Here is a 26229-nt window from a genome sequence, read left to right as displayed (position 1 = left end):
GCAAGCTGGCTGTGCTCACTCTTGGATTCACTTTCTTCTTGGGGTTTTTGCTGTTGGAGGAACAGGGTGAGGGCAGATAGAATGTAAAAGGAGCAGCAGTCTGGGCAGAGCACAGTCCTTTAACTCAATATCTCTTCTGCTCAAAACCCTGAAACCTCATCCTGGCTCCACATGCCTACAATTCCCAGAGTGAAGCAGACCCCTGAGAGCTGTAGTTCCTGCAAGAGGGCAAGTGGCCAAGAGCAGGGCCTGAAGGGCAGCAGTGACACAAGGCAGGGTACGACACATGGTGCAGAGGGGCGCTGTGCACCGTTCCCAGGGGTGCCGGCACCTGCCGTGCTCCGGGCTCTCAGCCCTGCCCTGGGCTCCACACTCCCTGCGTGTCACAGACATGGAAGTAGAGGCTGTTGCCAAATTTCCCCACAAGGCTCAGGCCAGCTAGGTCCCCTCTAGGGTTGCAGGCTCAGCATTCACAGCCCCATGAGTTGAAAACCAGAGCCCAGGGTGTTCCAGAGGAGCTGCATGTTAGCTGTTCGGCTGGGTCTAGAGCAGAGGTGGCATCCTCTGTGGTCCTGGATTGGGTACTGACAGCAGATCCTGACCCTCTGACTGCCAGGTGTTGGGGGAAGCCACGTACCCTATTGAAACCCCACAATATGTTTCCACAAAAACGGGCCTGGCTTCTCTGGTTTTCATTCTGCGATAGGCCCCCAGGAAGGGGGGGGTGATAGAGAATTGACTCCAGGTTCCAGAAAGTCCACAGGCACCAAGGTGTGTGTGTGCAGCTCGGACATGACACAGGGCTGACTCACCAGGATGTGTTGGCTCCTCTCTCAACTATGTAAGGGTTGCCTGGTCCCTGCCTGTGCCCATTAGGGGGCACCTTGGTATTTCAGAGCAGAAACCCATGGCTGGTTTTCCCCTATAGAGGGAACTAGGCTGGGTGCCTTTAATGAATGGACTTCGTGGTTCACTGGAGGTGGGGAGCGGCACCTAAGGCTAGGCCCAGCCCATGCTCCTGAGAGTGGGCCCTCAGTGACCCCTGGGGAGGATCTGGCCAGGGCGTTGCCCAAATGTTGGTTCAGCTACAGCTGCCTCTTCCCAAGAGTTCATGGGGATTCTGTTTTGGGGGCGGCCTGCCATAGTTGTGATCTGAGGAAAATACCTCAGCCCTTCCTCACACAGACATATTGATGATACTCTCGCAGTTAACAAGAAATTGAAGGTTATTAGAAAAGGCTTTCAAAATGTAGACAACACAGAGGAAGTTATTTGTCAATTCAGATTGGGTAACAAGAAATCCCCATGTAAGTAGGCCCTCCTTTCCTCCAGTGACAACCGTCCCACATCAGGCTGCCTCCCCACAGTGAGCCCAGCCTGGACACCTGCTGGTGACACCCAGGAATTAATCCATCCCCAGCACCACGACGCACCTGGGAGTAGCCTTTCCTGCAGCCCACGCTGGGTTTGAGGCAGGGTGTGCCCTCAGAGCTGTGTCCCCCTCTGCGTGCCCCTGCCTGCACCCATTAGGGGGCACCTTGGCATTTCAGATCAGAAACCCATGGCTGGTTTTGCCCCTAAGGAGGGAAGTAGGCCTGGTGCCTGATGTTCACTGGTAGGAGAATCCAGATAGCAGATTCAAATCCCTCCAAATGTATCTACATATTTAACTTTATTTTGCTAAAATATTAAGAGAGGTTTAGGTGAGTGGAGAGTTTACGATATGATTCCAAAATTTACATGAAAGGGCAAGTGGGTTTCCATGGAGGAAAGTCAGCCCATGCCCGCTCAGACATCTCTGAATTTCTAATCCGCAGAACCTGTGAGCATATGGAATTGTTGTGTTTTTTGTCCCTAGGTCTGGGATGGTTCAATACACAGAGCAGATAACTGGAATGTCCCTCATTCGCTAAGGACAGGACACTAGCCTGCTTTCACAACCGTCTTCCAGATCCTTCTATTCCTTGGGTGACTTCAGTGTCCCCACAGATAAACTTTACAGCACTCTTGTCTCCACCTGCTCACACTCAGTGATGTCCGTATGTAGGCCCCCTCAGCTGCCCTCTGTCAGTTTACCAAAGGGCTGGGTTTCCTTGAAATTGTAAAGACCCTGGGAGGGTTTGGGATAAGGGACAAATAGAGGCCTCATCTGACCAGCCCTTCAAACTCCTGCCTGGGGTTGCCCACAGGGAGAACACTGAGCAGAGCTGCAGGTCACAAGGTCACCATGGCAACCTGTTGTCCATCATAATGGACATACCTCAGCAGGGTGGGGTGAAGGTGCATAAGTAGTGGGGCCATCACCCCACAGCCAACCACTTGCTACTTGGACCCACAGGGCAGGTATCAGGTGGCTGCTTGCAGGTGCAAGGTATATTGATCAGAGCGTGAGTAGAGCTGAGGTTGGGAGTGCCGAGGACCCTGAGCACGGGAGGAAGCAGAGGAGGTGTTGGCTTGAGGTGGCCTGAAGTTTATGGGCCCCAGGATGCTGGGACCCATGTTGGTCATCCTCCTGCTGCTGCTGCTGCCATCTCTGCTCCTGACCACCCGGAGCACCCTCCACCGCTACCTCACCCAGGACCAAGGTCACCACCCCAGCTCCAGGCTCCAGGAGAGCCCAGCAGATGGGGAATCCTGCTGGAGCACTGACGACCTGTACTTCGTCTTGGACTCGTGAGTGGCCCTCCTGCTCTAGTCAGTGCCATAGAACAGTGCTGTCCCTGGGGTCAGTACGGGGCCCCAGGCTCTGAGAGAGGGAAGCAGGGACTGTCCTGGTCACATTCATGGAACAGACTCTCTGTGGCCTCCCTGTTCCTGGGGCAGAAAGAATGCCCCAGGCATTTGTTCCCTGGGACTTTTTCTCCTGAAAAGGATTAAAGGCCCCCATCTGGTTTCTAGATGACTCAGTCCCTCCGACCACATGGCCCAGATCTGTGACCTGCAGGCCCCTTAATCAGCTGGCGAGGAAATTACTGGGAGCAAACTTCTCAGCAGTTAGCGCCCTCTGGCTTTGGCTTTTGGTTTTTGTCTGTTGGCATGTTTTGTTTTATTTTGTTTTTCACACCGATGACTATTGTGTAAATGGGCCCCAGGGAGATGGCCAGGTGGCTTTTGGGCATCCCCAGTGTCACTACTTAGAAAGCCCTTGGCTTTCTTGCTGCCAGTGCTTTGCTTCTTTCTCGGACACCTTGGAGACCCAAGTTGCAGTGTGTGTGTGCACTTCCAGGACACTTTGGTTTGTCCAGAGCCCGGGGGAGCTAGGCTGTGGGTTAGGCCCCTGCAAGCCCTCAAAGACGGAAGGGGTTTGGGGGTCTCAGTCTTTGGGGGAGGTGACCTTGATTCCATTTTCACCTCCTGTGTGGGCTGGGAATAAATGCTACTTATTCAGTGTTGACAGTGGTATGACTGTCAATATATTTAAAGGAGTCTCTGGTGTCCAAGGGCTTTCTTGGCCTTTCTGTTGTCTTTAAAACCATCCCTGGAGGGAGAGCAGGGTAGGCATGTGATGTGCAGTCTCCTGAAAAGGAGGGCAGCTCCTGGAGGCTGGAGGGGCTGCAGGACCCAGGATCCCTGAGCTGCCTCATTCCATCCCCAGGGGGGACTGCCTCTGACTCCCCCTAGTCTCCATGGAGACTGGTGATAGGGGGATGCAAGCCCAGCTGAACCCGCAGAGCTGGGAGCCTCCCCTGCCAAGGAGGAAAAGTCCCTCCTCACTGTCTCGGGGAAGGACTCTGCGTTGCCCTGGGCAGCTCTTGCCTCACTGATCCTCAGCACAGCCCAGGGGGCTAGTGGTTCCCACCTTGGGCTTGGGTTGGGGTCTGAATGGTCCTGGGGGACTGAGAGCCACCTTGGGTCAGTCTTCCCAGAGAGGGCCAGTGAGTCCGAAAGGTCCTCTCAGCTGCCATCCTGTTCTAGTGCCCCTGCCCACACCCTGCTCTCTGCTGGTGGGCCTGCTCAGGCACATCTAGGCCCTGGGATGAATGGGGAAGGGCTCAGGGTGCAGGAGGGGCATGTGTAATAATAATTGGGCGTTACGTGCCAGGCAACGTGCCCTCCCATGTAGGCCTCCCAAACCTTAAGGCTATGGATCTTTCCTTATTTTGGGATGACAGAACTGAGGCTGGGGTGCAAGTGATTTACTCAGTGTCAGCCAAGCTAATTTGCTTCCAAACGTTAGACGGTGGGAAGATACTCCCCTCTCCCCCCCCAAGGAAGTGTGACATGGGCGTGTGAGAAAGGTACTAGAGAAACAGGTTTTGAGCCAGGACCTCCCCACTCTTGCCCCTTTCTTCCCACTGCCTCCTTTGGCTTCTTAAATGCTGGCAGGCAGCCCTCGCCCCTCCGACCACAGCTGGCTCTCCCGGCAGCTCAGGGTGCGGAGTACAGGCCTTGCCCTGAGAGTGGAGAAGGAAGGAGAGGAAGGGGAGCCACTGAAGTCCCTTCTACCCCACTCAGGCTCCAGGACAGGCTGTGCCACCAGACTGTGCTCCCTGCCCCCCACCATGGCTGTCGCCTTGACACTTGCCGTTTTGGTTGGCCAGGACTAAATCCTGCCAGATTGTGCAAATGGGAGGAGGAGCTGAGGGTGCCCAAGAAAGCATTAACACACCCACTTCCCAGCCCTGGGCCACCAGTGGGGAATGTGCCTAGAGTGTAGCTGCAGCCACCAGGCAAGACCTGAAACCACGGCAACCTCAGCCCCAGGGCCTGGAGCTGCGCACCCCCAGATGGGGCCCGCTGGGTGACAAGTGCTTGGAGAGAGAGAACATCCTCCCTCCTGGGGCTGCTCCCTGCCCTTCCTGGGGAACAGGCAGTGGGAGGCAGCCCCAGCCCTACAGTCAGGCAGACTCCATTCACCGGTCAGGGAGCCTTGGGCCAGTTGCTTCATCTCTCTGTGCCTCAGTGTCCCAATCTGTACAGTCGGGGTCTTCATAGCCATCTCACTGTGTTGTGATGAAGGTGAAGGGGAACTTGTAGGTAGTTTGCTCAGCACAACATCAGATATAGTCACGGAATATAAGTATAAAGTGAACTGCCTGTTAAGCCAAAATCACACCTTCTGGGTTCTCCCTGCCCCACAGGGGCCACTGACCCAGCCCAGATTCCCTGACTCAGCTTTCTTCCCATGTGCCCTCTGGGTGTGGGGGATGTGTGAGCCTAATGTCTCTGCTGGGAGCCCTCCTGAGGTTCTCTGGGCGCCATCACAGTCACCGTGTGATGAGTAGCCCTGTTCATTCATTCTAGGCTGGAGGTAGTCGAGTAGGATCCCAAGGTGGGTGTGCCCAGTGAGAGGATAATGGAGAGGCAGAATCCAGGGGAGCACCCACACGTGTGACAAAGGTGGAGGAAGAGGGGATGGCCTAGCGGGGAGAGCAGAGCTTCAAGATTCGTCCACTGCAGACATGGAGCCTGTGCAGGATGCTTATTAACCAGCACCTTGGCACCAACCCCTGTGTGACAAAATGGGCAGAAGTAGGATTAGGTGGAGCTTCCATGCCGGTCTGACAGCCTCAGCTGGCACTCAGGGTTTTCCCAAGTTGGACCAGATGTTAGGACCATCCGTCACTGCATGTGGCTACCTTGGGAAAGGCAAAGGGAGAGGTTCTCAGGGAGGATGACAGCTGAAGGGGCGTCCTCAGTGACGCATCCGGACTCAGCATGTGTGTGTCCTGCACAGCTTCCTCGCGAGTTCAGGTGAACGGAAGAGTAGAGCTGTGCAGGCCTGGCTGTTGATCTGTGCTCCCCTTTGGATGGGCCGTTCCATGTATTTTGTTTTTTCCTTTTCAGGGTCCTTCACACCTGTTCCTCACGGAGCTAGCCATGGCTTGTGTGCTTTCTCAGGGACAGGGGCTTCTGAGACTTGTATTAACAATAACTCCACATTCACCCCTCCCCAACTCCTGGCAACCTCCTATTTTCTGTATCTATGGATTTGCCTGTCCTGGACACTTCATGTAAATGGAATCATACGACAGTTGGCATTTTGTGTTTGCCTTATTGTGTGTTGTAGCATGTATCAGATTTAAGCCTCTGTTTGTTCAGTGTTTCTTTGTGCAATCGAAGGCTTAGAGCTTCCAAGTCTGCCATTTTCACACTTCATGCCACTAGTTTGCCTGTAATTTCATTTTTAAATTTATCAAGGAAATGCTTGAACATTAATTTAAGATGGAACACTATTACAAATACACACACACACACACACACAAAAAAAAAACAAACCTTGAGGCTCTTGCCCCATACCACCCCACTTCTGATCCTATTCTTCAGAGACAGCCATGTGCAAGTATTCCAGATTGTATTTTCTACACATTGTGACCATGTATCTAATACTATGTTCATACGCTAAAACATGTTTATACTTTTTGGTGTTTCTTGCTGCTTGAGGTTACATATTCTCTCTTAACTTCTTACTGTGGAAGAAGACAATTTAGCTTAGTTACATCTCAGCTCCCTTATATGATTCTGCTCTATGCATCCATTCTCCCAGAATAGTTATATCACTAGGACGTTTGGCCTCAAGGTTTAATAGTGGGGCTGTGTATTGATGCCCATCTCTCCATTCTCATTGACGAGTGGGGCACTAAATCATAACTGGAGCCCTGAGTGCCAGAAGCCCACGTGTCTGCCCTGTTCCCTACTGCTTCCTTGCTGGGGACTGTAGGTCCCTGTGGTTGCCTACGAGCTCTCACATACTTGTGTTATGGAATCAAGGGTTTCCTTCAAAATTACATCAATTAACAACTATCCCAGAGTAGATAGTGGGTTGAAGACTCTTGTTTCCTATAAATTGTCTTTGGAGTGTCCTTTTCATTCAATGGGAAAGCAGAGGAGAGAGATAATGGGGAGGAAAAGAGAAAGTGCTGCCATCATTAGTTAGGAATGGAGTTGTCCTGCACTTCAGTGTGGGTCTGAGAGAAAATCTCTAAGTAGGTGGACAAAGTCTGCTGCTTTGCTACCCAGCAGTTGTCTGCCTCAGTGTCACCCTGACCTGCCAAGTGCGATGGGTAGAGTGTGGGCTTTGCGGCCAGAGCTGGGTTCACATCCATGCTAGCTATTGAAATTGTGTCACATTCTATGACCTGTGGAATCCTGTTTTCTCATCTGAAAAGTGGGAATAATTGTACTATCATAGGGTTGTTCTGGAATCAGAAATCATGTACGTAAAGTGCCTGATAGACACGTTCTCCCTGGATAATCTTGATATTGGGGTCATCTGTCCTTAGTTTCCTCACTGTTTGCTGACGGTTTTAGATGTAGCCTTGTAGGCAGAAGGAATGGTGGGGAGGAAGAGCGGAGAGCCATGACCCACCTCCGTGTTCGAGGGCTGGAAGAGGAGCAGAGAGCTGGGAATGGTGATTCCCAAGGGAAAATGGGGGACCAGGAGAGACAGCATATCAGAATTTCGGGAGGCTTTACAGACCAATGCATCCTACCTCATTTCCTAACATTCCCATGTAGCATGATCAACCATCCGTGTCTGCCACCGAAAGCCCCTCATCGGAGAAGTCCCCCATCCCCTACCACACAGGTCTAATGAGTCAGTTGCTGCCACTCACACTGACTAAAGTCACCACGAAGGTAACCCGCTGACCTCACTCCAGGAGCTGTGCTGGCTTTAGCTATTTCAGGAGCTGGGGGCTCTCGTGGAGGAGCTTGCTAAGGGCCTGCAGGAAGGCAGGGAAGGCAGAAACCATGCTCACGTGATACATGCACCTCCATCTCTGACTCATGTCTTCTTCTTTTTCAGATCACGCAGTGTAAATGACAACTGGGAGTTCACACAGAGCTTTGTGCAGGATTTGGTGAACAGATTTAAAAAGTATGGCTTTTCAGCTCTGTGTTGCAGGGCGTTTTCCTCTCTAACTGAGTACATTGGTATTTAGATGCAGTGTACATGGGACTGCCTCAGGTTGCAAAGCTCAGGGCAGTGTTCTGAAGCAGGAGAGAAGGACAGATCCCATTTGTTTTCTAAGATCTCTGCAGCCTTGCTTGGCTCCTTCCTGGGAGTCAGGCCTTGTTTTCAGGGGCACAGTCTTCCCTGGAGGACCTCATAGATTAGGAACTAGGCAAACTACTTAACACTGTAACTAAACATCTGGATGTGGAAATTTTATCTAGATCTTGAAGGATGAGAAATACAGGGTAACAAGAACCATGAAGGTCATTTGAGCAGTAAGAGGTCTGTTTGGGTGAACATGATTAACATGGGAAGGCTGGGTGATGAAGCGAGAGGTCAACTTGTGACCAAGGCAAAAGAGGCCAATAATGCCAGGAAGCAGGGCTTGGATTTCCTGCTGTGAGCCATAGGGAGCTCTGGATGATGCGTGATCAGAGACGCTGGTGGGACTCCAGAAAGGCAGGACTCCAGCTGTACTCCAGGCAGAGAAGTCTCATAATTGTGGGCAAGAGCCAGGACCAGTGGGGAGCTCATATAGGGACCTGTGGGAACAATGTAACTAAAGGATAATGAGGGCCAGGCGATCAGAAGAGAGGGGCCAGAAGGTGAAAAGGGAGAGGAGAATATGAATGGCTGATGAGGGAGGATAATTTCTTTGAGAAGAGGGGGAGAGAGTTGGGGAAGATCGTCCAGGGAGGAGGAGAAGTGAAAGTACCAAGAATTTGACAGGAGAGGAGAGGCCAGCTTGGGAGGGCCCTCGTGGAAGAGTATGAAGCTGTCTGTCTCCTTGTGCATGCAGCAGCCCTGTGTGCATGTGTGTGTGAGAGAGAGAGAGAGAGAGAGAGAGAGAGAGAGAGAGGGGCAGAGAGAGCAAACAAGACTTTTGGGATTTGGGTCTACAGGGTGCTATGCCGCACTCTGACAAGAGGGCTGCACGCCTTCTAGGCCTCATAATCCTTCACTAAAGTGATGAGAACTTCTGGAGTCCAGGAAATAGACTCCACACTAAAAGAGACAGAATGGAGAACAGGGAGCTTGGTGGGCACCCCCTCCCTGTTGCATATCAGCATCACTTTCAGCCTGCGTGTATAGGTGCTCACAAGCCCATGTTTCCTCCCAAGCCCCAAACAGCGTATGTCGTTCATTACCTACTCGACACACGGCCGCATCAACATGAAGCTGACCTCGAACAGGTAAGTGTTTCATTGATCCCCCAGAGCCGACCCAGCAATCAGGCCACAGGGAGGGCCAGGGAGCAGAGGGGGCCCCTGAGCCCACACTGAGGAACCCACTGGTGTGCAGGCACGGCTGCCCTGGACCCTCCCCTCACTGCCCTCCGTGACCTTCAGCCCTGGCCCCCTGGGCCCCACTGCCACTTCTGCACTGGCACTGGCTGGATCCTGTGCTAGTAGACAGACTCCTCCCCTCAGAGCCCATCCTGCCACCTGACCCTAGTCCTTCCCTCCATGCTCTATGCTTTCCCTAGAACAGGCTGACTGTGAAGATTCCCTGATCAGGTGGAGCAGATGTGGGGGGCCTTTTAGGACAGAGCCTGGCACCTGCTGTTGTTTGTCACTTTCTGTCCTGGGCCGCTGGGGAAAGAGGGAGACAGAAGCAGGGAGGAGGGGATGGGTATCATCCAAGTGTGGGTGCTTCAGGAGGGGAGCACATTCCCAGTGAGTCTGGTCAGGTGAGCCTAGGAGTGGGTCCTGAACACCAGGCTGGGACAGGGTGCTGGAGGAAGGCCCCGTGGGCCTGCATCCCAGGAGGGTCTAGGTGGGAGGTGGGACGTTATGGAGCTTCTGAGTAGCAGGGAGGTTAAGATTCTCATGGAGGAAAATGACTGGAACCCCCCTGAGAGTGGGGGGAGCACCAGACAGAGCCTGAGGACCCTGCACTGGAGGGTCCCAGGGCCTGTGGACAGCAGGGGCCAGGGTGAGCACGGTGACCTTGCCAAGCTCTGCCTTAAGTTTGCGCGTACAGTGTGCCCTCAGCAGGGCCCCCGGGGGGCGGTCGTGCTGCCAGTCACACTGTGATGGAATCGCAGCTGGGATCTCCCCGTACTCACCATGGACAGTCAGGGTGGACCCCTGGGGGAGGCCCCCAGTTCTGCACGGCTTAGACCGAGCTGAGCACAGAGAAGGCCAGGCTTCACCTATGGGCCTGGAAAGCAGCGTCCCCTTGCCACCCTGCTCACCCGATAGGGACTGGGAAGGTGGGAAGCAGGCCAGCCAATGCCAAAGGCACAGGACAGAGGGCCGGGGCAGGGCTCCTTGACTTGGCCGTCTCCCGTCCCGGCAGGGCTGCATGCAGTGCAGATGGACAAGGACAGCCTGGGGCTGGTTGTAATAGGCAACTCCTCATTCCATCTCCCACCTCCTCTGACTTTTTTTTTTTTTTCCAGAAAAAAAATAAACAATGCGCTTGTTGAATTGCTCAATGTACGACCTTCCGGAGGCATAAATATGCAGCACGGATTGGAAAAGGTACAGAACCTAGATTTCTGAGATGTGGTTGTGCTTTATCAAGTTCTCAGAGGATCATCATTGGGTCATCTCACTGTACCCCCAAAACACTTTTTCCTTCATTTTGTTGCAGGCCAATGAGCAGATCGAAAGAACACGAGCTGCAGGTAAGTGAGCTGCTTCCTGCCTTCTTGGCGATGGTGTCCGGGGAAAGAGCCAGGCCTGGGCCTCAGTGAGGTCGGTGCAGACCATCCCTGGCCGCATCCAAGCTCTGACTCGTGGAGCCAGCTGCGTGCCCTCTCTGAGCGGCAGCCTCCTGCTCTGAGTAGTGGGGATGAAAACCACCCCGTGATGTCCCGCTGCACAGCAAAGGGTCGCGTGTGCGACTTCGCGGTTCCTAGGAAATCTGAGGCACTGGCCCTGGAGCTGGGCTGCCTGAAGAAGAAAGGGGGAAACCCAGCTGGTCCTAGGCCAGTGGGGCCTCCGTGTAAGAAGGAAGCCTGACCTTCCCCCTTGCTGAGCACACATTCCTCCCTGACTCCTTCTCCCTTCAGCTCCTTCCCTTGGGTTGATGCTCCTGCTCTGTGTCTCCCGTAGTGTAAAAGTCTTGTGCTTGCCAGAAACATCTGCATCTTGGCTGTAGGGTCTAGGAAAGATGTGGGGCCCAGGGAGAGGCATTGAGCTGGGGAGGGGGTCTACTGCTCACTTGCCTCTGACCTCAAGCCCTGAGGCTGGGTCTACAAGTGCCCGTGGGAGAGCTGTGCGTGAGGTCCTGAGCTGGAACAGGCCTGCATGGACCTGCGGGAGTCTTGCACAGTAGGTGTGCCCACTCCTGCTTTTGCTCATCTGGAAGGCTGATGCTTATCCTGTGAAATTGCTGGACTTGCCTTTCAGGGCAAAGGTTGTACTGTCTGGTAGAAGTGACAGTTCTGTAGGAAGAACCCTAAGCTGGGCCTAGTCTCCTCATCTGCAAAGTGGGTCCTGGGCTAGGGGCCCTTCTTGTTGCATGATAAGCTGCAAAGCCTTCCAGGCATGTGGGAGGCAGGTGCTCAGGTCGGGGTGGCCTTTCCCCAGGAGGGTGAGGTGTGGCGAGCAGTGCTCGGGTCCTGGAAGCCTGTGACAGTTGCTCTCATAGACCCAGACATGCCCTGCCTCTCCCACAGGAGCGAAGGTACCCAGCCTCATCATCGTGCTGACAGGTGAACAACTGCTGCCAGAATCATTTGCAGAGACACAGGTTGAAGTGAGTCAAGCCCATCATTACCAGCCTTTTGGTCCACATATTTGGACCAAATTTATTATACCCAACACTTCCTCTTTCTCAGGCTGCAAAATCCAAGCAGTTGGGGGCAACTCTGTATTTCGTGGGTGTGCAAAATTATCAGCTATCCCAGGTAATTCTGAGCAGGTAACGAGGGGTCACTTGTGAGTCTAGCTGGGGAAAGCTTCAAAGATGGCTCTCTCAGGGTCACCCAGAGGATGGGCCTGTACCCACCAAAATGTGCCTGGGGAGTGGGGTCGGGGCCCTCTCCACTTAGACTGGGCCCAGGGAGTTGAACGATGTGCAAGGTGGCCGTTCAGAATGAATAACAAGTGTTGTGTAAGACCTGCACAGCAGAGGCAAGGGTGGAAGAGCTTTCCCTCCCCTGAGGGTGGGCTGCTGGTGGATGCCAGGGTCTAGCCCCCGGTGTCTGTCTCCTGGGATGGGGACCTCTGGGTCATCACCCCTGGCTGTGGGCTCAGGTCATCTCCTCTCCCTTTCAGCTGTTGGAAATTGCTGGTGAAGAGGATCATCTGTTTCAAGTGGACAGTGGATACCCTGGACTGGAAGACATCATTGACCCAGTGAGTGAGGGTGGATGAAGGGGGCTGCACGCCATGCCCCCGCCGTTCACTCCCATGACCCTACCACTCCCCTCACTCTATTTCAGCTCATAGCAAGGTCATGTGTGCAGATTACGTCTGTGGATTTCTCCGCTATCTGCAACAAAGGTAATTACTGGAGTCACTGTTGTAAACACAGAAGTGCGTGTGTGTGTGTTTTGTGAATGTGCCATGTCTATGGTGGGAGTGGTGTACGTGGTTCCAGTTTGTGCGGTGTGTTTGAGTGTACTGTGTGTGTGTGTGTCTTGAGTGTGATGTGAATGTGTATAATGTGCTGTGTGTGTGTGAATGTGCTGTCTGTGGGGGGATTGTGGTTTGGAATGTGCATTGGGTCCATAGAACGTTTGTGTCAGGTACGTATGTAAGTGTGTGTGAGGTATGGTGCCTGGGGTGTGCTGGGGGTGGGCATGTGACGGCATCTTTGCTCAGGTTTGTAATGGGCTCCCTATCACCTTAACAATGGCTGGGTGACCGTACTGCAAAATGACTGCCACATAAGTTTAGTGTAATTACTTTCTTTAATCTCACAACCAAAAGATTAATTAGGAAATATAAAAAACTGTTTTAAAAAACCTAAATGACACTACCAAATGGGACCCAACCACATATAACCAGGACAATACGTCAAACTATTTAGAAACCACCCCAGAAATCCAAGTCTGATTAGTATTTGAAATGTAATTTGAGTGGGTAAGGGACCTCTGGGATGATGGCTTCCAACGGAGCCAGCTGTTGGGGACAGCTGTCTGACTCCCCATCATCGTGCTGGAACAGGCCTGCATGGACCTGCGGGAGTCTTGCAGAGTAGGTGTGCCCACTCCTGCTTTTGCTCATCTGGAAGGCTGATGCTTATCCTGTGAAATTGCTGGACTTGCCTTTCAGGGCAAAGGTGTACCATCTGGTAGAAGTGACAGTTCTGTAGGAAGAACCCAAAGCTTGCCAAAGTGTGGAGGTGGCCTAGCAACCCCACACATGGGGGCCCTCCCTGCTCCTCCTGGGTTAAGCGCCCATCTGTGCAGCCAGTTTGACATCTTCATTTCTGTGATTATGTCTGCTGGACACACAGGCCATGGCATCTGACTAACATGACAAGCCACAATTGTCAGTGACCAGTGAGGGTGCCAGTCACCATTCATCCCCCATGGCAGCCAAGATGAAGTGACAGGTGCCTGCCACATGCCCTCTACCAGTGTGGCCCAGAGTTTTGGCTCTGATCTGTTATACTGCTGCCTTCTTGTCAAAGGCCACTACACAGAGTGACAGTCACTTGAAAGTACAAAGCAGAAACGTGGCCCCCCAAAGGAAGTAGAAGAACCCGTTTCAACAGGCTGCCCTGAGGAAGCAGGCAGGGGCTGGGCATGAGTCTCAAGGGCTCCTCCCTGCCCCTAAGCCTGTGCCCCAGCCTGTCACAGGTACAAGTGCTCAGAAAGGGGACTTACCCACCCCAGGCTGACCACGGAATCTGAGGTCACTGGCTGACACCCTGCAAGGCAAGCACCCCTCTGCTCTAAACCTCATTTGCTGCAGAGGTGGGGTTGGGCAGCTAGGCTACTGTAAGCCCTGCCTCAGTTTCCCACCCATCCTCTGAGGCCCACCGCACAGGAGTCTCACCCTCAAAGCTGCTCCTGGTGGGCCGCCCCCTCTGCCTCCCTCTGCCTTTGGTCTCTGCCTCTCATTAGGCACTTATCATCCAAGCTGCACAATGACTTCTGCTGGGCTCGGTCCATGATATTATTTCTATCATGCAGCTTTCTGTTTCCAATCTTGTGTTATGCAAAGCTTAAAATGTTCAGCATTGGAAACAATTGTACGATGAGCCCCCATCTCCACTAACTGGTCCTCAGAATTCCTGTGTGACCATATTGTCTGGTCACGTGTGGAACCAGTCCTTGCTGGCTCTCGCTCTCTCCTTCAATGATCCATCTGATTTCTGAAGCACCTCACAGTGAAATACCGACATCGACATCAGGCTACCTCCCATGAAACCCTTCAGTCTGCGTATCTCAAACTAGGGACTAATGATCGTTGAGAGTTCTCTTTCTGAAATGCAGAAATGGTAACGGTGCCATCTGACAAGGCTGGGAATTGCACAGGACCCTGTGTGAGTCAGCCCACGGACATACAGAATTTAGCGCTGCTCAGGAAACCCCCCTGGATGCCCTCCCAGTTAATTGCCTCCAGCCCCGCCCCTGGGAGCAGCTCCCCTCCTGGCATTTCCTCCAGGCAGTCCTCTGCTTTGCACTTCTCCTCGGTGGGCCCACGTGCTTTGAACGCTGGCTCTGGCCTGGTGCACTGGGCACAGCGGTCTGACATTCATCCTGCCTGTGTATTTGCTGGGGATGCTGGGGCTTTTCACCCTCAGGGGGCCATGCTGGAGGAGGGGCCTCGAATTGTTTTCCTTATGAGACTGGCCATTGCAGGGCCTTCTGTGCAGTAAGGGACCCTCCTGCCACCAGCCTGGGTAGCCACTGTCCCTCCACTATGTTGAGAGTCCCCGTTGGTCCCATCCCACTCTCTCCCAGAGAGAACTGCTGTGACTACTTGAGTATACATATGTTACATGCCTGTATAATGAGAACTTGATTACACGTGTGCACACCTATCTCAGTAAACTTGAAAAGGATATTTCCATATTATTGGGATTATGCACTACATAATATTTTCCAGCCATCTGCACAGCAATCCGTTACATTGAAGGACCAAATTAATTTAATTAGTCTCCCTTGTTCAACAGTAAGATTGTTCTGAAGGAGATGCTACTACAAGCCTCCCTGTGGGGTCTTCCCAAGCATCCCTCTCTGTGGGCATGGGGCAGGGTTCTCCTGGGATCAGTACCAGCAGTAGAATAGCTGCAGGCAGGGAACATACAGGTGAACAGTGGGTGAGCAGTGTGGGAATTCTCTCCACGAGACTGTGCCGGGCAGCACGTGGTATCCCAGCCCCTACCTGGCCGCCCCAGGGCAGTCAGCTCCCGCTGTGCCCCTGCCAGTCCTGGCGGTCAGCCACCCTTTCTCACCGCCAAGCTCCACCTGGCCTTCCCAGGAAGCTGCCTTCCACCCCCTATCCTTGGATCCCGGGCAGACTGGTGTATAACTTTTCTCCCAGAAAGAATGTCCTCTCTTCCAGAAAGGATCTGTCTCCCGTCCTGGGACTGAAGGTCCCTCTGCGCCCTCAGAGCTGGTGGGCAGCGGGAGTGTAGCGGGGGAAGTACAGCTCCCTGCAAGCTGGCTGTGCTCACTCTTGGATTCACTTTCTTCTTGGGGTTTTTGCTGTTGGAGGAACAGGGTGAGGGCAGGTAGAATGTAAAAGGAGCAGCTGTCTGGGCAGAGCACAGTCCTTTAACTCAACATCTTTTCTGCTCAAAACCCTGAAACCTCATCCTGGCTCCACATGCCTACAATTCCCAGAGTAAATCAGACCCCTGAGAGCTGTAGTTCCTGCAAGAGGGCAAGTGACCAAGAACAGGGCCTGAAGGGCAGCAGGGACACAAGGCAGGGTACGACGCATGGTGCAGAGGGGCGCTGTGCACCGTTCCCAGGGGTGCCGGCACCTGCCATGCTCTGGGCTCTCAGCCCTGCCCGGAGCTGCCACACTCCCTGCGTGTCACAGACACGGGAGTAGAGGCTGTTGCCAAATTTCCCCACAAGGCTCAGGCCAGCTAGGTCCCCTCTAGGGTTTCAGGCTCAGCAGTCACAGCACCATGAGTTGAAAACCAGAGGCCAGGGTGTTCCAGAGGAGCTGCGTGATAGCTTTTCAGCTGGGTCTAGAGCAGAGGTGGCATCCTCTATGGTCCTGGATTGGGCACTGACAGCAGATCCTGACCCTCTGACAGCCAGGTGTTGGGGAAAGCCACGTATCCTATTGAAACCCCACATTCTGTTTCCACAAGAATGGGCCTGGCTTCTCTGGTTTCCATTCTTCCATAGGCCCCCAGAAAGAGGGGGGGTCAATAGAGAATTGACTCCAGGTGGCAGAAAGTCCCCAGGCCCCTAGGTGTGCGTGTACAGCTCAGACATGACACAGGGCTGACTCACCAGGATGTGTTGGCTCCTCTCTCAGTTATGTAAGGGTTGCCTGGTCCCTGCCTGTGCCCATTCGGGGCACCTTGGTATTTCAGAGCAGAAACCTGTGGCTGGGTTTGCCCCTATAGAGGGAACTAGGCTGGGTGCCTTTAATGGATGGACTTCGTGGGTCATGGGAAGTGGGGAGGGGCCCCTGAGTGCTCTAGGCACAGCCCAGGCTCCTGAGCGTGGGCCCTCAGTGAGCAAAAGGAGAGGATTTGGCCAGGGGTTTGCCCAGATGTTGGTTCAGCTACAGCTGCCTCCTCCCTAGAGTTCATGGGGATTCTGTTTTGGGGGCGGCCTGCCATAGTTGTGATCTGAGGAAAATACCTCAGCGCTTCCTCACAGAGACATTTGGATATTACTCTTGCAGATACAAATGAAGTCAAGGTTATTGGAAAAGGTTTTAAAAACATACAGAAGGATGAAGTTGTGTGTCAGTTTCGACTTGGAAAGGAAACGGCAAGTAAGTAGCCCCTCCTTTCCTCCAGTGACAGCTGTCCCACAGCAAACCAGACCTTCAAAGCCCGTGCTGACCATTTGCTATGTACACAGTAAAAATAAGCAACATGGACAGTGGAAGGGGTAACTGGTTGGGAGCCTGAGCACCTGCCACTCGTGCCCAGGACTTAATCGATCCCCAGAACCATCACACACCTGGGAGCAGCCTCTCCTGCAGCCCTGGCTGGGTGTGGGGTGGGGTGTGCCCTAAGAGCTGCATCCCCCTCCCTTTCCTGGGCTTTCACTTCCCTTGAGAGGCAAGGACTCGAGTCCATTAGTCTGTGGGAGGGAAGTCGAGGCAGCCCCAGGGCTCTGAGTCTCTGCCAGGTCTCCCTGCATGGTGTGTTCACTTGAGATTGAAAGATGATGCCATAAAAAATCCTAAAGGATCCACTCCAAAACTACCAGAACTAATGCCTGAATTCAGCAAAGGTGCAGTATACCAAACTAATACACAGAAATCTTTCCCATAACCATACTTAGCATTTAGTTTTCATTATAAGCTCCAACAAAGGGGTAAGAATGTTCAGAAGGTCGTAGCTAAACTGACAGTTGAGTCAGCAGCACGGTACTTGGTGTGAGGTAGGTGCTCTGAGGAAGGCAGAGAACAGAAGCCGACATCTGCCAAAGGGTGGGCTCTGCTTGCCAAGGGCCACAGGAGGGAAGACGGGGATGTGGGGACATGTCCATTCACATTATTTGCATGTAAATTTCTTCCAGGAATAGAGGCTGTATCTGTGCGAGACACCTCCATTACATGCCCAGGACCGAAGTTAAATAATCAGGGCAAGTAAGTGAAAAGCTCAGGGAACGGGTCAGATTTGGCACTATGGCGCGACCAGCGGGGGTCGGGGGGGGGGTGCCTCCTCTGGCCGAGCTGCTCACACCTGTTCTGGGAGGGCTCAGAGCTTCCTCTGCACCCACCTGTGTGGGTGGTCCCCTGAGGGGCTGTGACCCCCTGTCACCCAGGTTCTGTCAAGGAGGGCAGGATGCAGGAGGGGATGGGCCCCAGGGATGGTACCTTTGGCCCAGGCAGCCTTTCAGGGCCAAGCCAGCATACCCTGTCATAGGAAAGAGTTTGGAAGGGGACAGCAAACAGCCCGCCTGGCCACTGAGCCCATGGCCACGAGGGCATCTGGGCCATGCAGGGCTCCTCACGGCCTGCTCAGCCTTCATTGCAGAGGTTGACCTCATCTTGCCTGGGGTGGGCTCTCCTGTCCCGTGCTGCCTCCTCTCTGGTGTCCTGAATGCCCACTGATCAGAGCCATTACAACGAGGACCACTGTCAGGCTGCAGGTTGAGCCAAGTGTACGCACTGTGCCATCTGGGCTGCTGGTCACCGTCTGCCCTTTCTGTGCTTTAGGGCCGTCTTCATTGATATCAGCCTGAATAATGGCCTCTCCTTTATCAAGACCGATTTCGATGTCAGCAGGAGGAGCTGTGTGACCTCCACGGTAAGACTGCAGCCTCCCTCTGGGACTATGCTTAGTCCATTCACTGGATGGACAGACACACTGGGAAGCACAAGGCAGGAGCAATGCCCAAGGCAGGCCCAGCAAGCAGCCTGTGCAGCTGGGCACCTGCAGCACGTCACAGCCACTACAGCCCCTTAGCCCTTCACTGGGGAGCTGTGCCCCGACTCTCAGAAGTGCCCTGGGAGTCCCTCTGTAAAAGTGTCTGGGGCTGTGCACCCTGAAGGCACATGACACCGACCACTTGGAGCTCCAAGCGGACTCCGGAACAATGCTGAGACCGGCCCCCTGACTCCCACCTTGCCGCCTCCCTGGCCTGGTTCTCCTGGTGGGGAGTTCAGAGCTCCATCTGGGTCTGGCTTAGGTGAGGGGTGTAAGCTGGAGGCTGTGTGCAGGGAGCTAGAGCCCAGGCCCTCAAAACTTGGGTCCCAGACCCAGGAGCCCTGGAGGCTGGGACCACCTGTGGCCCTACATAGTTGAGGTGAATTTCCACAGCACTGGTGCTCCGGTCCAGCTGTGGGTACAGCCCCTGCCCCCAAGCCTGGCTTCCAACAGCCCTGACACTCCTGTGCATGTCTGTTTATACTTATCCCTGGGTGTCTGCTCACAGATCAGCAGACAGAACTGACCCATTTGCCCATCAGGAGTGCCACCCAGTGACAACCGCCCTTCAACAGGCACACTGGGAAAAGAACTCAGGAGCCAGCTGGTGTCTATTCCCAGCACAGTGGCTTCTCCCCCAGCCTTGGCCTGGCCTCTCCTTTCCTCTGCCCTGCCTCCTGGGCACTGAGTCAGTCTCGCCCTGTCCCTGTCACACTTCTCTGAAGCATCTCACTTGGTGTAACGGTTCAGCACTTGCAGCACCTGAGTGCACAGATGCAGTGAGCTTCTCCTTGGCCATGAGTAACAACAGGACAGGAGCCCCCATTCGTTATGGGTCTGCCCTGTTCTAGGACAGGCTATGAACTCTAAACCTCACAGGTGTCCACTCACTCGCTCCTACAGATGTGGAAGTGCAGTTTCAGAGGGTCTGAGTGGCTCTGTGGAAGGGGGCAGTGAGGGCAAGGCTATGGGAAGATAGACCCAGGGTGCTGCCCTCATCCTGCAGACCCCTTCATCCCGGCCTCAGCAGCGCCCCCTGCACCCTCTGTGTGCCTTCACTGGTGTGCTCCTCCCCAGGCCCCTGTGCTGTCAGCCCAGGCGTGCAGTGGGGGCTGCCTGTCTCCCAGCACAGAGGATGCCGGACTCCCTGACAAGACTCTGAGGCGGAGCCTCTGTGCAGGGTCGGTGGCCCAGGGCTCTTCAGGGGCCCTGAGGATCCAGCCCTGGGCTCCTTGGCCTGCTGGGCCCTCTCAGAGTGGGACAGTCTGAGTGTAAAGGTGGATTTGGAGGTGTGGGGTGGGATGCCAAGTGATAGGCACCTCAGGTGCACCGAGGACTTAACATGTGTGCTTTCTTCAGGAGAGGACCCCACCTGCCCTACTGGATGCCGTATCACCAGCTGCCCAACGACATACCCTTCCACATGCTGTGCCGGGTGTCATACGACATATTTACCCGGATGAAAAGTCTTCCAGTCCAGTCCTCAGTATCAAAACTCTCTACTGGGCTGTGCCTCTCATGGTGCTGCCCTTTCTTGTGCTGCTCTGGTGTTGTATCAGGCGACGGTGCACTGCATGTGTGAGTGACCCCTGACTACACAGCCCTGTGGCCCAGGCCCTCCCCAGCCCCCCAAAGTATCGGGATTCCTGGCTGCCCCAGAATTCCGCCTGTGGGAAGGTCCCATCAGTTCCGAGGTCATCAGCTGAGCATATGGAAGCTCAGAGCTGCCCTCCCATTCCTGGGCACACAGCCTGGCCTCTAAGGAGCTTTGTGCCTCAGGCTTCCCTCCCCCTGAGGAGAAGTGACCCCAGGCCCTGACTCAGGCTTCTGAAGGACTCAAAGGGACAAAGGCCAGGGAGAGACCTCTACTGTGGATTGGAGAAAACACAGATTCCTCCTGCAATGATGACCCCACAGGGAGGGCCAGGTGCCCCAGGATTGCTCTCCTCGGGGGCAGCTGTGCCTTTACAAACAGACATGGCCTCTGCCCATCTCTGGAGCCCTGTCCTTCCCTCCCAGTCACTACTCAGGACCATGTTGTGCTGGGCCCCGTGCTGGGCAGGGGGCAGAAATGAAGTGGCCCCAGTCCTGCCATGGCAGCTCCAGGTCTGCTGTCTCGACTGGCCTCGGTCCCTGGGGTACTGGGGGAAAAAATGTCACCTTCATGGCATGTGGCCAGTGTCCTGCCTAATGAGAGCAACAGCAAAGGGCAGAGGCGGGCCCCGGGGAGGACGGGCGCAGAGGCCTGGCTAGCTGGGCTCCCCAGGACAGGTGTGGGGGCTCTGGGGGAGGGACCCCCAGAGGTGTGAGAGGGCAGCACCAGCAAGACACCTGCAGGTCTGAGATCTGCAAAGTGGGAGCATGAGGACAGGAAGCCAGGGTGCTGGGTGGGTTTCCCTGAGTTCTGGGCACAGGGGCGGTTCAGGGTGTGCAAAGGAAGGGGAGGGAGGAGCAGGAGGGGAAGGGGAGGAGCTCTTGTCTTCATATGACCTAAAGGCTGCTGTAGAAAACCACCTGGTTAGACGCCTGTACCAGCACCAGGCATCCCAGGCTGAATGTCCCCCCGGGGACGCACAGGGAAGTGTGGGCTCAGCTCAGGCAGGTGGAGCCAGCTGGCCACAGATCCGCACGCAGCGAGCACCCAGATGGACACCCAAAGCCCTGTTCTGTCCCTGTGCTGCAGAGCAGGTCCCCTCCTGGGGGCATGGCTGAGCCAGAGCCCTTCTCACCCTGTGTTTAGCACTCCATCTTTCTATTTCCCAGAAGCCGCCACCAAAACCAGACACGGTAGGTCATGTTTGGTTGTGGTGTTGCCAGAGCCTGAGGGCACACTGGCCTTCACAATGAGGTCCCCCTCAGCCTAGGGAGATCCCCCCGCACCCTGCAGCTCTCATGCCCTGAGCAGAGAGAGAGGGGCCCCCTGTAAGATGTGGGACTCACAGTGACACACAGAGGACACCCTTCTCGTGCTCCCATCAGAGCCTGACCAAAGGCCTCTGTCACTGAATTAGCTACTCGGGCCTGTTTCAACAACTGCTATGATTCCCACTGAAACAAAGAGGCATTTGTTCAGTCCCCAAGGGCCTGTGTGTAGGAGGCTCTTCCATAGGACTCGCTGAGTTATGGTTAAGAGGCTTGGGTTTCACGACCTGGTCCCCTCCTCTGGGCTCTCATGTATGTGGCGCTGCATTTCACAGGCCTTCATCCCTGAATCCTGACTGAGAGGGGCTCTGGTAGGGTTGGCCTTTCAGGGCAGCAGGGCTAGGGAGAGTGGAGGGCATCTTATGTGCATTAGGCTGTGAGGGAGGCACAGCCCAGGTGTGCACAGAGCCCAAGTATCAGGTGAGCAGGCATGGCTCACCTCAGGTGGGTGTCCCGGGGCAGGAAATGAGGGCCTGGGGTTAGTGGAAGGTGGGCCTCCCTGTCCGGGTCAGAACCCTGTATGGACGCAGGTGGCCTGGGGAGACCAATCTACCAGGGTCACTTGAGCACAGCCCTGTCCTTGCAAACCCTGGCCACCCTCTAAGTCACAGACTCCCAGGACCAGGTCTGTCTAAGGGAGCTGCCTCAGGGAGTGAAGGGGATGTGACAGAATTTCTTGCCCTTTTGGGGAACAGCCTTATTTGCAAACTAAGAGCTTGCTGGCTTTTCCCTAGGACGGCTCTCTCCTAAGGGACAGGGTGCGACTCCTTGGTCCTTGAGTTCTGCCAGCAAACATTGCGGAGTGGCCAGGAAGTGACAGGTGCAGGGCAGCAGCTACAGCGTCCCTGCCCCAGGAGCTGCCTGCAAGGAAGCAGACACTGTTTTCCCTTTCTAGATTCCGGGGTCACTGGGAAAGAAGTGCCTTACGGTGATTATGTCGTGTTGTAAGAAAGGCGAAACGACAGCGCAGGTGAGAAGGGCCCTAGACAGGTGCTGATACCCCAGGCTGGGCTGAGGGAGGACAGGGGCAGCCGGCTCCTGCCCCACAGACACGGGCCCAGAAGGCCGGGCTTCTGTGGTGGTGAGGTTATGGGTGCTGGGCTTCGATCACCTGGCGCCACAGTACAAGACACCGTCCCGGCCTAGAGGCCTGGGAGAGAGAAAAGGCACGAGGGCTCATATTCCCCCCCAACCAGGCTGGTCCCAGCCCCCGGGGCTCCCCCTTGGCACGGGCACAGGCTTCTGGGTGCGGGTGGCTGCCTGACAGGTGCCAGTCCGCAGTTCTGGCAGAGCTTGTTGTCCGCCCCAGCAAAGGTTGGGCTTCAGTGGCCCTCAGTTGGATCGGGGAGAACAAACTGAACGGCACGAGCCCACACAGGGCAGGGACAGCCGGGGAAGGTCTGTGCCAAGTTCTTTCTGCCATTAACACTCCCCGGAAATGTGAGTGTCAGCTGCTGCTCTTGCAGAGGTCCCCTCCGCAGAGTGAGGGAGAGAACTGCAGGGTCCCTGTGACCCACTGGGAAAGGGTGACAGGCACCTGGAGGAGGGGCCTGAAGGACCCCCATCCCCCAGGAAGAAGTTCTGGGAAGCCCCAGAAGCCTCTGCACATGGCTGATGAGACCAGCAGGGCCACTGCCTGGCATCAGAGGTTCAGGTCTCCTGTGGAAGGTGGGCTCTAGGTTCTGACCAGTGGAGTCACAACCCGGAGACACCATGCAGGGACAGGGGCAGGTACAACAGGGCCAGATAGAGAGTTCAAGCAAGGGGAGGCAAGCGACCAGAGGGTGGAGAAGAGCAAGCTGCTAGGATGGCCTTCGTGCCCAGCAAGGTGAGGGTGGGGACCCTGAGCAACTGTCTGAAATGGTCACCTTTCCAAGGGCCCAGCTCAAGCGAGGAGGGTAGCAGAGTGATGGGTTCTGGGCATGTACAGCTGCCCAGGGATTGGCCAGGCCCCTCAGGACTACCTCTGAAGTCATCCCAGCAGTGCTGTGAGCCCCAGGTGATCACTTCTTTCCCAGAGGTCAGGAAAGTGGGCGAGGTCACCCCAACAGTACAGCGCACAGTGGCAGCACACAGGATTTCTTAAATGACCTGAGCTCGTGCTGAGGAGAGCTGTGCCCTGTGCATGGGCTCCCCCCATCTCCCCTGCCACAGCACTAGAGACCCCAGGACTGTAGTGTTCCAGCTGGACATCCGGACCCTCTCACAGGTGCTGGGGTTTTGGCTCCTGCTCTTTAAGCCTTCAGTGTTAGAGTCTAGGCCTCAAGGTAATGATGGGCTGAGAGGCTTCAGTGTCACTGGACCCTGCAGTTTCTGCAGAGCAGGAAGGGCCCCATCCCAGCCTGATCTCAGTGCCAGCCAGCCAGCCCAGTGTGCCTGGGGGCATGTTACCAAGGAGTGGCCTTGTGGCCTTGTACCTACTAACAGCGGCAGCCTTGTTCACTTCTGCTCTGGCAAACAGGCTGTGTCTCTGCCCCACTGCCTTCAAATCCCAGAGGAGTTTCTCTCCTAATGCTCCCTTATAGAGCATCCCTCCTAGACACACACACACACACACACACACACACACACACACACACACACACCCTCCTAGACACACACACACACACACACACGCGCGTGCGCGATTCTCTTCTCCATTGCCTGAGCCCACGGCGGCCCACAGTTCATGGGAAACGACCCTCGTGGATCCATCATGAGAGTCAGGTTCAGGATGGAATCTTACCCTCTCACTGAATGGGCGCCCCAGGCAACAGAAGGGCTCCCAGCAAGGGTGACCCATGCCACCCCCTCTCGAGGTCCTTTTTAGACAAAATGGGTGTCATTGTATAAGTTGTTGCTTACACACATTTAGGGAATTTGATCAGAATGATTCTAAAGTTGACTTGAAAAAATAGACAGTTAAGAATATGCCCAAGAGAAACAGTTAATCTCTTTGGGACCTCCCCGTGGGCACAAGAAGGCTGACGTCAGTGCTGAGAAGGGAGATCCAGGTCCAGTGTTCTGGGGCTGTAGGGCCAGAGTGCCCCAGTTTGGCCTTAGGAATGTGGCATGACGGACAAGGTGGGGGGTGGGTGGGTGAGTAGAGTCTGCAAATGTTCAGTGGGCTTGAGAGGTCGGGGTGTCACCGGGCCCCTTGTGGCCTTTCATGCACTAACATAGGCAGCCTTGTTTGTTCTGCTCTCGCAAAAAGGTCGGGCTAGGCCAGGGGAGTGGACAGCTCTCAAGCGGAAAAGCACCAGGGGCAGAGTGGGAACTTAGGGACACACAGGGCAGGGTCACAGGCTTTGCATGCATGCAGGCCAGGCTGGTGACCAGTGAGGGGCTTGGCGGTGAGGAGTCTAGCAAGGCAGCTGGGCCCTGGAGCTGGATTCCCAGGCAGAGGGGAAGCACAGCTGAAGGTGGCAGCTGGCAGGAGCTGCTTCTCGGGAAAGGTGATTTTGTGAGGCCTGCAGTAGGGTGGATCAGAGCCAGGTGCCCAGGGGAGAGGAGACACTCGAGTAGGTCTGAGAAGGGAGGCCAAGGGCCTGGCCAGGAAGTAGATACACAGGAAGGTGAGAGTGGACTTCCTGCCAGAGACGGAGGAGCCTAGGACAGGATATGGGCAGAGTGTGCTCTGAGGCTGGATGCAGGAAAGACATGTTCTCGGAAGCCTGATGTTAGCACGCTCCATGGTGCCCCTAGGTAGACCTGGCAGGGGGATCAGTGGGATTCAGGCCAGCAGGACAAGGGTGGGCTTGAGAAGACAAGGAACTTGGCCAACCCCATGAGTGAGGGAAACTACAGCCTTCAGCCCCCGCTGGAAGTTGCGGAGTAGATTCCGGGGTCACTGGGAAAGAAGTGCCTTACGGTGATTATGTCGTGTTGTAAGAAAGGCGAAACGACAGCGCAGGTGAGAAGGGCCCTAGACAGGTGCTGATACCCCAGGCTGGGCTGAGGGAGACCTTCTCAGTGACTTTCTCCCTCTCTCCTCTTCCCCACAGACAGGTGATTCTGCTGTCCCCCTACTGACGCCCGTCGTGGATCATCCTGCCGCACACAGCATCAACCCAGCTGCCATTGCTTCATCCTCAGCACCTGCTCATGGTGCCAGGGTGCCCAACCTGCCCAGATGAATGATGCCACTCATACCTGCTGCAGCCTGGACGCTCTGGAAAGCCACTCTGCAACTCTCACCCCATAACACGATCTGTACAGCACCAAAACTCCAATATTGTTTTTCGTTTGTGTGTTACTGTTTTAAATTTTGGTATGATTCATATACACTTAAATGAGCAACATTGTGGTTACTAGATTCCCCCCCATTATCAAGTCCGCACCACATACCCCATTACTGTCACTGTCCATCAGCATAGTAATATGCTATGGAGTCACTGCTTATCTTCTCAGTGATGTACTGCCTTCCCCATGCCCACCCCCTACATTATGTGTGCTGATCGTAATGCTCCTTTTCCCCCTTCTCCCTCTCTTCCCACCCATCCTCCCCAGTCCCTTTCCCTTTGGCAACTGTTAGTCCATTCTTGGGTTCTGTGATTCTGCTGCTGTTTTGTTCCTTCAGTTCTTGCTTTGTTCTTATACTCCACAGATGCGTGAAATCATTTCATACTTCTAGTTTCTCTAGCTTGCTTATTTCACTGAGCATAACACCCTCTAGCTCCTCCATGTTATTGCAAATGGTAGGATTTGTTACCTGCCACTTGAGGTATCATCCCATGTTGCAGTGGGACTTGGTGTAAGTCCCTTTTATTTATTTTATTTTATATTTTTATGAAGGGATGATTGATACATACACTCTTATGAAGGTTTCACATGAAAAACTGTGGTTACTACATTCACCCCTATTATCGAGTCCCCCCTATACTCCATTGCCGTCACTGGCTGTCAGTGTAGTAAGATGCCACAGAGTCACTATTTGCCTTGTCTGT

General features: G+C 54.6%; 1 protein-coding gene and 1 pseudogene across 4 annotated transcripts; one reads left to right on the top strand and one right to left on the bottom strand.

Annotated features, from left to right (window-relative positions):
• Positions 1 to 26229, bottom strand: part of LOC108408876 (ankyrin repeat domain-containing protein 66-like) — a 154218-nt pseudogene that overhangs the window by 69396 nt on the left and 58593 nt on the right.
• On the top strand, positions 1759 to 25525 carry LOC140846887 (anthrax toxin receptor-like). 4 transcript variants are annotated; one of them, XM_073225069.1, is made up of 16 exons: positions 1904 to 2039; positions 2339 to 2673; positions 7748 to 7819; positions 9019 to 9090; positions 10302 to 10383; positions 10496 to 10529; positions 11526 to 11605; positions 11688 to 11756; positions 12127 to 12207; positions 12294 to 12354; positions 16681 to 16773; positions 17529 to 17598; positions 18172 to 18262; positions 19742 to 19960; positions 25122 to 25196; positions 25288 to 25525. In XM_073225069.1, the coding sequence occupies exons 2-16, from the start codon at positions 2474 to 2476 to the stop codon at positions 25417 to 25419; spliced, it is 1431 nt and encodes a 476-aa protein (XP_073081170.1). In that variant the 5' UTR covers positions 1904 to 2039; positions 2339 to 2473; the 3' UTR covers positions 25420 to 25525. The 4 variants fall into 4 exon arrangements, with proteins under 4 accessions (XP_073081171.1, XP_073081172.1, XP_073081169.1 ...); XM_073225068.1 differs by having other exon boundaries at positions 1775 to 2673; XM_073225070.1 differs by lacking the exon at positions 25122 to 25196 and having other exon boundaries at positions 1759 to 2673.

Source organism: Manis javanica, chromosome 16 (genome assembly GCF_040802235.1).
Source record: "Manis javanica isolate MJ-LG chromosome 16, MJ_LKY, whole genome shotgun sequence".
Lineage (NCBI taxonomy): Eukaryota > Metazoa > Chordata > Mammalia > Pholidota > Manidae > Manis > Manis javanica.
This window is presented reverse-complemented; position numbering and strand designations above follow the sequence as displayed.